General features: G+C 37.1%; 1 protein-coding gene across 1 annotated transcript; it reads right to left on the bottom strand.

Moving 5' to 3' along the window:
- Positions 1-4,687: 4,687 nt before the first annotated feature.
- LOC105043689 (expansin-B18) lies at positions 4,688-6,543 on the bottom strand. Its single transcript, XM_010921348.4, has 4 exons — positions 6,305-6,543; positions 5,673-5,785; positions 5,266-5,459; positions 4,688-5,171 (listed from the first exon to the last, which is right to left on the bottom strand). Exons 1-4 carry the CDS (start codon positions 6,462-6,464, stop codon positions 4,847-4,849), a joined length of 792 nt encoding a protein of 263 aa, XP_010919650.1. The 5' UTR covers positions 6,465-6,543; the 3' UTR covers positions 4,688-4,846.
- Between the last annotated feature and the right edge of the window lie 5,690 nt (positions 6,544-12,233).

Below are 12,233 nucleotides of genomic sequence, written 5' to 3'. Positions count from 1 at the left end.
AATGTTTTCCATTCAATTCGTCTCTTCAAGAAAGTTAGTGTACATTACCCTTTTAGCTACCAATCATTAAGCTTTTTCATTCAACCAAAATTAAGACCTTTTTTTAAAAACAATCTAGATCAATGGTGAAATGCCACCAACTGCCTTCACAGAAATGATTTAGAAATAAAAAAAAGAAAAAAAAAGCTTCCCAACAACTACCAACTCCACGCACGTAGCGCCCGGGCATGATGATTGGTGGCTGGTACACGGGCGCACCTGTCACCATGTACGAATGGATTAGTTTTGTGAACGGGGAATGAAGTGGTACCAAAGAAACATCCTTTAAAAATTATTTGTATTTTAAATTTATAAAAATAATTTTTATAATAAAAATTGGGACCATCTTCCAACCAAAACAGGCTACAACCATTATGCAACAGGCACGCGGGCTAACATCCGGAGGTCATATCTTGCGTGTTTTGTTTAAATTCTTTTATTAACATGATATATTTATTTAATCCAAAAAAAAAGCCATTAACCTTGCAAACTTTAAGACGCAATCTTCTTACGTCGGTTGTACGATGATCTTGTACGCCTCTCTCTGCATAAAACCAAACATAGCAACTATAACTGCAGTTGCAAACAAATAGCTTGATCACTTGGTTACGGGTACAGGTTGTATCTCCGGAAAAATGGTTGGCCTTTTTTTTCACATCTATCGTATTTTATACAGATCTTAGGACATTTTGAATGCTTTCTTTTATCTATATGTATAAGTTTGGTTGTAATCAAGAACTCATAGCTCGACACATGAGATATTATTCATTTTGACCTATGATCCATAGCTCGGAGGCTATATGGACTGTTTTTTGGGCCTCACAATTTCATCCCTTAAAGTGCCTCAGGTGGAAAAGATGGTCCTCTCCAATGACAAGAATATTGGAGTTACACCTGTTGCTTCATAGTAAAAAGATGGTTAGTATTTTTTAGGTGAACCTTGTTATTGCTAAAGTGACGAGCAGTTTGGCTTCAAAGAAAGAGATAGATCCTGGCTGAAGATCAGAAAATCAGATTCTTGCAGACTTCTTGAGGGTGATAGAGAAGGTGATACAGAGTAGGACATCAGATGCTCCTTGCAGTCTCATGATGGCTTTGAAACTCTCCAAAAGTGATCCAAAGGATCAACATAAAAATCGATTCATCAAAGATTTGCCGAGAGAAGAAAGATTGCCAATTTGAATCTCCATCAGTTTGTTTTTAAGATCTTAGATCTTTTATCTAAGATCTTCTTTCAAACTCATCTTTCTACTCGACACGTGAGGTATTGTCCTCTTTGGCCTATGGCCCATAGCTTAGGAATTATATGGGCCATTTTTTGACCTCATGGTTTTGCCCCTTAGAAGGTGCCTCACGTGGGAAGGATGGTCCCTTTCTATATAAGCTAGATTTCCTCTTGACTCCAATCAATGTGGGACTAATGATTTTTTCTTTTACACTATAACATAGCTCCCCGGTGATCCCCTTCCTCGTGTCTATGTACTCCCACATAGTTGTATTTAGGTGAAAGAAATTCCACAGTTCATTGAGGGTGATCTCCGATATTTAGGTGAAAGGAGCCCCATAGTCCATTGAAGGTGATCCTCTTCTTCTAGTACTAATATTGCAGTCAAGGACTCATGGCTCGACACGTGAAGTATTGTCTGTTTTGATCTACGACGTATAGCCCGGAGGCTATATGGGCCGTTTTTGGGTCTCACAGTTTTGTCCCTTAAAAGAAGCCTCACATGGAAAGGATGATTTTCTTCCTATATAAGTTAGATTTCCTCTTGACTCCAATCAATATAAAATTAATGATGTTTTTTCTTCTACACCACAACAAATCTCGTAGTGGCTATTGTGTGATCTAATAGTGCATACCACAAAAATAATGAACCATTCTTCCACACAAAAGATACAACCCAATCACTTGATTACTACATTGTTTTCTCTCTACTTTGCCCCTTGCCAGTGGGCAGATCCCCTTGGTACTGCCACGTACGGCCGTTGGAACATTCTCAAAGCAGTTCAAGCGGCAGAGGATGACCGCGCCATTTCACAATTTACACCAAGGTGGACTCTGGCTAGAATCAACAAGATAATACCAGGCAAATGCGTCGATATGTTCTTCAAGATTCTGTTGAAAAGATAAAATTAAGCTTATGATCGTTTCTGAAATATTCAATAGATGATGCATCCACATCCTTGACCAAGCCTTTATTTTTTGTGATAGAAAAGGAGACTCGCATCATTTTAGGTTCTCATATACATCACTATGGCAGCATTTTTCAGCTAGACTTCATAGCTTTCATGTCCTTCACATGCAGTGTTCCTTGTCATGTTTAATCATCTAATTAAGTGCACATGGTCTGCTTTGGGAAGTCATTATCGGGGAGACCAGATCCGTTTCCGTTAGGTAATCTTGCTGCAAAATCTTTATCCTTGAGCTGTCCGACTATAACATTACACCACTGCTTCGCGTGACGAGCTGCTGGAAGCTGCAAAGGAGGCTTTCGCTAATAATGTGACACCTGGGATGCTACGTGTTTGCATTAAGCACGCATGCTTCTTGTTTGATATTTGCATTTGACTCGGCAAATGAGGATGCATTAGGCCGGAGCGAGTAGTTGGGCAAAGACTAAATGATTGGGATTATCTGTGCTGGTTTTGTAGATTTACAGTAATGATTCCGGCACCTAAGCCTCTCTAATGATGTTTAATTGAAGTAATATACTGGTGGAACAGAAGGCTCGCTCCATGGTTTGTCTTCTCAAGAAGACCAATTGAGAAAAATGAGGTTCATGTGCTTGAGTCGTCATTTTGACAATTTACCGTAATCGTCTTGGAGGTGAAGTCCCAATTCAAGAGATTACAATGTTGGATCCAAGTGTTTTAAAGAAGCAAAAATCAAAATAATTTAAATATTTTTTATTTAATTGAGAAGATATGATAAGATAGTGGCCACCTACAATAAAAATAATTTTTGATGGTAAATTGCTTGTGACATTTCTTATTATATGCCGTTAAATTTTTTTTTTGATATTTTGATAAAATACCACTATCTTTCAATAAATATTTTTTTTATTAGCAGTATTTTAATTATTATAAATATCGCTATAAATTTTTATTTTATGACATATAACTTGAAGTGTCGAAAATCAGAATTGCTATTATGGTATTTAACTAATATACCAATAAATAATATCATAATTTATAAATTTTTAAAAATTATCACTCAATCTTAAATTATTAATTTTTATATAAAACTTAATGTAGTCGTACCAATCTCATACAATATATTATTATATATATATATTCTTAGTATTACTTATTAATGATATGAATGAATATTAATAAGTTAAATAAATTATATATTTTGTATGCTAAATTATAAGTTGTAGTTTGGTGGTTACTAGCTTGTCATTCAAACAACATATTATTGGTTCAAATTTTTTCTTTATTCTAATTTTAGAATATATAGTTTATTTTTAAAAAATTTTATTGATATATAAAAAATATCAATATTAAAATTTTGAAGGTATTTATATATGATAGAATTAAAATTTTAAAGGCAGTAATAAATGTACTAAAATAAAATTTTTATCAATATTTTTTTATAGTTTATTTTTTTAAAATTTTTATTGACATATAAAAATGTCGATATTGAAATTTTAAAGGCATTTACATATGATAGAATTAAAATTTTAAAGATACTTATAAATATCACTAAAATAAAATTTTTATCGATATTTTTTTAAAAATTTTGATAATTAATTACTGACAACATCTTAAGACGGCATATAAAAAAATATCATAAAATTACTATAAAAATACTGATAAAATATTTTCGATATTTTTTATGATCTGTAGCAAGACATTAAAATGCTGCTAATAGCCGGCTTAAAAAATAATGTTTAATATTCAAAGATCTTAGACCACTAGTCCATAAAATGCTTGTAATTGCACAAGTATAATGGAGCACACTGATGCTAGGGTACTTCCTCGTAATTAAACTTTGCTGATTGGTTTAGAATGAATATAAGAGCTCACTAACCAAAGTTCACCATCATAATCCGCCATATTATAGTAATGCGTGAAACCTATACGGCTAAAGCTTCATCAATCAGAATGAGTTGGTCCCAATTTCTTACCATAGTAGATGATGGATTACTTATGTCAGACTGATGGTCAGTTTGACAAGCGCACCTATCTTTGACCAATGAATAAATCAAATGACTAAAAAAAAAAAAATGTTCACTTGCATAGATATACATTGGTAGAGTAGAAGAGGTTTTTTCAAATATGATAGGAGAGTAAAAAGTAGATCATAGAAAAGATAAGTGTGGATCCTCTGCCATGCATCATGCGCACCGTCCATCGTATAAATGGGTATGCTGTGCGATGTATATCATGTACGATCGTGTGCAGCCATCTATTATGCGATAGATGGTATATGTGTATGATGCACCATAGCGTACGGTGCATCACGAGTACCGTAAAAAATTCGTGCTCAAAAGAGATATCTGATCCCGAAAGTCTCGTGCTTATTTATAGTTTTCTTAGCACTTCTTCAGCATACCTTTTCACATGCATGCATAAGGTTACATGCCCTTTCATCCATTTGATAACCATCAAATACCAGCATCCTTTGGTGATACACCTTTTCATATCATGCAAACGGAAACATAATCCATCACCATTCATTAATATTAGATCACACGCGATCATCAAGCTAGAAGCACACTAATAAAACCATACATGGGCATGCTTAGCTACCACATGCACCCTATATATAGTATGGTACGTGGAGAGACACAAATTCTCATAACTAGCTATAGTTAACAAAAGACCGATAGGTGGCTCCTGGCTTCCACCCCGCCGGAATCACGTTGTTGGCCACCAGCTTCTTGCCGGAGTATTGCGACGTCAACTGAATCGACAACGGCCCATGGAGCGTCGATCCAGAGTCGAGCCTCCATACCGCACCCCATGATTGTGCCATGGCACGCCACTCGGCAGAACCATCCTTGAGCTCCACAGCAGACAGGTCTCCGTCACCATCCTCGAACTCCACCACCACTGCCATGTAGTAGGGATTAGAACCAGAGTCCACATGGAAGGTGATCGTCTTGCCTGGATACTCGCATGCAACTCTGAAATATATACAAATTAACAAGGTTAATTTCAGTTCGGTTGGTGATATATAGATGTTACTAGGAATTGGTAGATCTAGTTTGGAATTTGCACCTTGAGTATTGGATTGGGAGGATTCCAGCGTTCCTTAGTTCATCAGCCATGCCCGGCTTGGCCATCGCCCCGAATGCGGTGCCGCTGAGATCGAAATGAGCGGATTCTTTTAAGCATACACCGCCGGGGCATTCGTCGGTGATCACGACCGTCACCGGCTTCCTTGAACATGCCTCGTGAGTGGTGCACATCACCTAAATGTGTTCAAGAAATGTCAATATTTAATAAAGAAATTGAAGTGTTGTTGGTCGTTATTTTGTGGAGTTAACAGGAGAGCAATTAATTGACACGCGAACTATAGTGACGTTAGAAAAAGACTTGGGCAGCCATAGAATTGTATTAAATGTACACCAAGTCAAGTGCACGCGAGAGAATTTGGAGTTAAGACTTTGGAATTAATTGCATACCTGATAGCAAGCACCACAGCCCTTGCCTGACTTGAAGAGAGAAGGACTTCCGGCGGCAATCATGGCAGAAAAGGGGGCTTGATCCACAGCATTGCGATATCCACAAGCTCCCCCTGTTAATTTGACAAGAGCATGCACCTTATCATTCTGATACAATGTAATTGCCGTAAATGCAAAAGATTAACAAATTTTAACCATCTGCTTGGTTGGAGAGACATTTAATTCATCCAATTGCTAATAAGGAAATGATATTTAATGTTTAATGCTTTCAGCCCTCTATTACCATATTGCATGCACAGCGTAGGACGATGCTTCTCCTTTTTACTCGTTGGTCAATTTATGTGCGTATATATACAAACATAATATTATGTGAAAACAGTGGCAAAAAAAATACTGTGTGAAAACAGTGCTCAATTAATTTTAAACATCAACTTCCAAAGATTAGACAAAACTTGGCCAACAAGCAATAAAACCAAAGACCAGGCCAGAATCAGTTTAGCTAAAAGGGTTCATAGAAATCCATGAACCAACACATGCAGCTAGGTAACCTAAAGCATGCATGAACGTATGCATCCATGCACATTTGTTAAACCATTTTTCCAAGTGCATGCACAGCGACACATTAACATTACCATCACTTCCGGCTCCATGGGCACTTCCATACCAAGTTGCTCCGGCCGGCGACCAGTCATGTCCGGCCATCGGCAAAGCAAAGTGTTTGGTATGGAAGCAGAAGCTCAAAGTAAAGAGGCAAGACAAGCTAAGAAAAGTAGCCAGGAGAGAAGTAGCCATTTCTCTATGCTCACTCTCCTGCGACTAGAGGTATTAGGGGACTTGGATATTAGCCGTTGCTGGTGGTTTGATAGCTTACTTGGAAGGTGCTCGGCCATTTATAGGCGAAGAATGTGGCATGTCACACGTTGCCACTTCAACCCCTTGCACCGAATTCAACCGTCACAAACTGTGCACCCACATGGGTTGCCTACTTCTGCCGAGCATTGGAAATATTTAAATGGATAGCAGTTTCTCTTATTTGGGTTTGCCTCTCCCTTGAAACTTGGAAAACCTACCATTGTGATTCCCTTGTGACCGTGGTGTTACCCCAGAAGAGTAAAACGTAAAGAACAAACTAGGAAAACTAATTTTTGGCTCCCCCATATCCATTAGCTCGTGTAGCACACCTTCTACCCGTGTTATGACAACAGTATTTAACTTATAGTAACATAATTTTTGACCATATTGTAATAAGCTAAATATACAAAGGTAAGGAAAACAGTATCCAGATCATAAAAAGGAAAAACAGTATTTAACTTATAGAATAACATAATTTGTGTCCTAAATTAGTCATTTAAGCATTTTTGAGGGGAAAAAAGGGTTGTCAGAGTGTCAAATCAAATAAAAGTAGTGATTCACAAAATAAATGACAAATTTGTCAGAAATACAAGAAAAAAAACCGATATTCAGAATTAACAAAAATAAAATATATAATATTAATAAGATAAAATATATAATATTAATGAACTAAAATAGATAATATTAATAAAATATTTATATATTAGTTATGCGATAATGAACAAGTGAGGGACAAGAAAAGCAAATGTCGGTCAAAAGAAGAAAAACGTACGTATACCACTACTAGTTTGTAATAAGATTTTTTGAACTAGTCATCAATTTTTTTGTGAAATGTGCATAATTTGTAAACAATTGGATGTTTCTTGATTATGCACTCACTAAAGGTAATTCAAAGAACTATTACGTCCATGAAAAAGAGCCAAGAATAATTTTGGATTTTTTCAATAAAATGAATAATGTTGTTACCGTCACAAACCTTTCAATAATTCAATGTTCTGTATCATATATGATAGAAAGGGATTGCATCTAAGACTAAAGGGGAGCCTTTCACTATAATTAAGTTTGTGCATCAATAAACGCCGCAACTCCTACATACCACATGGTCCAACCACCTTTCGTTGTACTTGAAAATTGAGTTTTGGCTCGTCTAGTAAACAGTCAATGTCAACTGCGGCAAAAAGTATTTAGTTGATCAAATTAACTCAAACCTGGGGCTAACCATCCCAGATGAAAATTTATTGCATCCTAAAGACAGTGATACGAATTCAGTGGATAAGCTATTTGTTTTTCTTGTGTCAATCACTGCCTGAAACACGGTATGTTTCAGGAAAAAATTTTTTTTTTTCTTCTCCCCCATATAATCATACTTCACCAGTTATTTTCCGACTACAAGAACCAGCAACATTCCCAAAATCCAGATTAAAGATTTGGAGCAAGTTATGTCGGTGTCGCATTTATCCCCAAAATTTGCTGGTCCAATTGGAGTGAGGGGAGAAGTCATAGTTTAAATTTCCCCCGCAATCAAGGACATCGATTTGTCGGGAGGTGAGCCCTACCTAATATTGTTTAGTGCAAGCTGAAGGATCTTTGAAGGATTGTGCCGTTGATGGTGGTTACTAATCGTTGCCTTTGACAGTTACGTTTCCCGGGAATTTCGCTTGATCAATGACCATCTCACCGGATATTTGATCTCTGCTCCTATTAACGACGTCAAGTCGAACAGTTTAACTCTTAATTAGAGGAAGGTGTGGCTTCACATGCTTTTTTGCATGGGGACAAGGATGCTTCACGTCATTCAAGATCACCTGACAAAGAACACTTACCTGCTAAATCTTTTGTGTCATTTGTTCCAAAATTAAGAGAGAGTTTTAAAACATAAAAGCATCAGCATCAAGAACTAGATAGCTTCACAGATGCCATAAGAAAACATGAAGTTTGTTGATTTATTAAACGAATTGTGCAATGGTAACCCCACCAATTTGCTCCAAAAAATCATTTAGCTATTCTCCAATTTAACCATCATTCTCCATTGTCTCTTCAGTATTCCATATCGATGACTCAACGATGCTCATGGTAAATTTAAGAAAAGGTAAAGGAAAGAAAGCAACATTGGGGCTTCATAATTCATCTTGTATTGTCTTGTTACATTGCTGCCTTCTCTTTCTTTGTTTTTTCCCCTTTTTCTTAGTCCACAGCTTTCCACCGGGTACTCTTTTTTATATTGACACATGTGAGACAGATAGCCAATACTTTATCTTAGAAATAAAAAATCTGAATAAATATAATGTGCAACGCCTCTTATGGTAGATCTATAATTCACTTTGGAGGGCATGCCCTTCTTTATAGAATGCTAATCTCACGCCACCATACCTCAACTTTTCTCTCGAAGTAACCTGATCCTCCTAATTAAACCACATACGAGCTATGTTGCAAGAATCTCGTATTATATCCTTTGCACAAAAGAATGATTAATCTTTCGCAATGTCAACAATTAGATAGTATTTTGCACAGCTCTCAAATCCCTCCATCCTCTTCCTTCCATCCGTCAATATAGATCATGAGATAGATGTTGTGCTTTGAAAGTTGTTCAAAATGTGATTCAATAGTTCACACTGCTAAAGAAGATCAATCGTTCTTTCATGCGAAAGATACAACCTGCATTTGTTTAAAGAACACAATTGCTGAGAAAAGCTGAGATCTTTCATAATAGAGTAGATTGACAACTACTTTGTATTACAAACCTTCCAATGAGATCCATGATGAGAATGAGACAAATTGTGAATGCTGAAACGATTTTTTTTCCATTTTTGTTTTGACTTAACTCATCTTTTCTACTTTCAATGACTTAAAATTTTTATTGTTTAAAATAGATTCTTGATCCAACGTAACTCCATTTGTATTATACTAGCAAGATCCAATTCAAACTGGATTATTTTTTAGCCGACCATATTGACCTTCAGCGAATACAATATCGCAGAATATCAATTGAATGTCTTAAGGTTAACCGCTCAAAGCTTTGTCAAATTTGGTGGTTGTCAGGATCCCTTTGTCTAGTGCTTGGCATGTGCAGAGGAGGGGCGAGAAAGATGGATTGCTGCTACCTACTTGGTTAAAACTTCATGTAGCAGGCGCTTAATATGTGCTCCCTTTTTCTTGGCGCTCTCTTGCTTTCGTCCGTGAAAAAAGACAACTTTGAATTAAGTTGTACCTATCAAAAGGGAAATGTTTATGAAACAAGAAAATGAGTGAAGGCAAAAAGCGAAAGAGGTATCCAATGGAAGAATGTTCAAGTCTGGCAGCAGTATTCTAATATACATAGATTTGCCGATATACACCAAAGAAACCTATCATCAATAACATCTCTTATGAGAGAATGTTCATCTCAGTTTGCAGGTTTCGAGTGCGAACAGGTTGCAGGGTGCAATGATGGGAATTGTTTGGAATAATCTTGCTGCTCATTACGTTCGAGTCCTGGTGATAACAGGATTCTTATCAGTTGCACCACCACCCTGCTGGTCACCAGTCTTCATCCACTGATGGATCATCTGAGTCCTTGTTCTGTCATGACCTAGTATTACACACACTCATAAAACTCCAAGAAACCAGCTTAGCATTTTTAACTTTACCTCTGGCTGATCCAAAACTAAATCATATTATATATGCTACAAGTTGTCAAGTAGTACAGCACAAAACTTTTTAAAAGGATTGCACAATGAAACATCGAAGGCCATCATCTTGAGAAGTTTTCCTGCAAACACGTCCATAAAAGAACAAGGGAATTATTGAATTGAATAATTAGATCATGATGATATCCATGCATATGAATTACCAGTTTGCTGTAAGATGTCTCCTATATCTTCCTTTTCAAGGTAAGCCAAATGCTGTATCTGTGGCACATTATCCTTGCAAGGGTATATTATTAAAATTTTTTCATGGCACCTGGTGTATGTGAATATATGAATTTTTTCACTATATGATTAACTCCTTGTGTTGATTGACGCTACACTTTCATACTTGTTAACCACGACTTCACGCTTGTAGTCTTCGATGAGCAGCGGGCTAAATGTATTCGTGGTGCCCTTCGGGCAAAACCAATTCATTTAGCGGATCCTTCCATGCTCTTTCATAGAGGACAGGATAGCGCTAGACATTCCCATCATAGCGGCCAAGAAGGCAAGGACGGAGCCCAGGTGATGGTTGGTCTAGTTAAATGTGTGAACAAGATCCAGCATTGGGAAACATCATCTGCAACAAACCATCTGTGGAAATTCTCCTGTGATAGGAATCAACCAGTAGCCAGTCCAAAATTAAAGAAGGGAATAAACTCTCCTAACACCACCAAGATTAATAAATTAATTCAATTGAAAATACCACAGCATCATGGCAACCCAAAACTGGAAATATGAAGCTTGAAGCTGCTCATTTGCTAATGCAGCTTGCTTGGATTGCTGCACGCATAACTTGCAAAGGCTTTGAAGCTGTTCTTTGATTCCCTGTCCTTGAATGTCCCGTTGCAACTTCTCAGTAAACCTGAAATAAATATTAAGCACCAGATGAAACAATAAAGATGGATATATAGGATGAAGAAGTTGCCATTGAACGCAAGGACGGATGCAAGTCTAGAAGAATTGGTATATGTCATCATGGATTTGAGTAATTTTAGCACTGGCAATTTGCCGGGGCTTGGTTTTATACACAAACATTGCTTGACAAATTTATATCCACAAACAGTTAATCATCACTTGGTTGGGCATTTATTAATCCAAGCTACAAAAATGTAAAAGCTCGAAGGTTATTCTATATTAAAATCAAGCCCATCAATAGGCATGGCCTTCGTTATTGGCATATGTTAGGCTATCATTTGAATCATTGACATTATATTCATATTAGGCAAATAATGCTGTGAAAAGATGAATGCTGGAGGAGTTGTGGACAGTGGGAGGAACAACTTACTTGGATGAAATAATTTACTGGCTGTGAGCTATAGCTGCCTCCAATAAATCATCAAGCTCAGAAAAACCTGAATAATATGAATTTGAAGATCGTGGAAACTGAAAAAGGAGAACAAACGATGCATGACGGTCCAACTAGAACATCAAATTCTCACACTAGTGGTCGATGGCAGAAGAAGAAACATGAACAGGAGTGGAGTTGGGAAAGTCTGGCCTCGCCTGGCGGGTCTGGTAGCTGGACATTGGATGTGGGCTATGTGAGGGATATTTGGCCCATCGGGCCAGGCCAGTCTAGATATTGAGGCTGGAATCAAAATTCAGGCTGTCCTGTCTGCGCCAAGTCAAAACTAGATAGGCCTAGTTTCCCTATTCTTTCCTTGTAGAGCCATGGGGGTATCTCACTCGCTTCAGAAAGCAAGTCCGAGATTATTTTTAAAAAACTGGAATTTTGTTTCTAAAGTGCTTTAAGGCCAATTATAATACCAAATAAAAGCTCCATTGCCATATGTCACCAAGCAATTGAATAACCAAAAGTTAGTCACACATCAGTTTCCATTATATATAGCAAGGAATTTGTGTTTTAAATTTTCTATATCATCTTTACAATTGCAACTATAGTTACTTAATTCATCAAATCATGAGGGAATCGTTCACAATATGGTCTGATGTAAAACAACACCTACTCCATCAGAGCAGCTGCTGGCCGCTGCCACCACCACCTCCTCTAGACCTAATTAAAAACCCGTCATCTAAACCA

The sequence above is a fragment of the Elaeis guineensis genome, chromosome 4 (assembly GCF_000442705.2).
Source record: "Elaeis guineensis isolate ETL-2024a chromosome 4, EG11, whole genome shotgun sequence".
In the NCBI taxonomy this organism is placed as follows: Eukaryota; Viridiplantae; Streptophyta; class Magnoliopsida; order Arecales; family Arecaceae; genus Elaeis; species Elaeis guineensis.
The sequence above is the reverse complement of the archived record's forward strand: the minus strand, read 5'-3'. Positions and strand labels throughout refer to the sequence as shown.

Excerpts from the sequence above, each read along its gene's own strand:
- LOC105043689 (XM_010921348.4), bottom strand. The coding sequence starts at position 6,464 with ATGGCTACTTCTCTCCTGGCTACTTTTCTTAGCTTGTCTTGCCTCTTT. Across the intron at positions 5,786-6,304 it reads CCATGGAGCCGGAAGTGATG|GGGGAGCTTGTGGATATCGC; the intron begins GTAATGTTAATG and ends TCAAATTAACAG. Across the intron at positions 5,172-5,265 it reads CTCCCAATCCAATACTCAAG|AGTTGCATGCGAGTATCCAG; the intron begins GTGCAAATTCCA and ends TATATATTTCAG.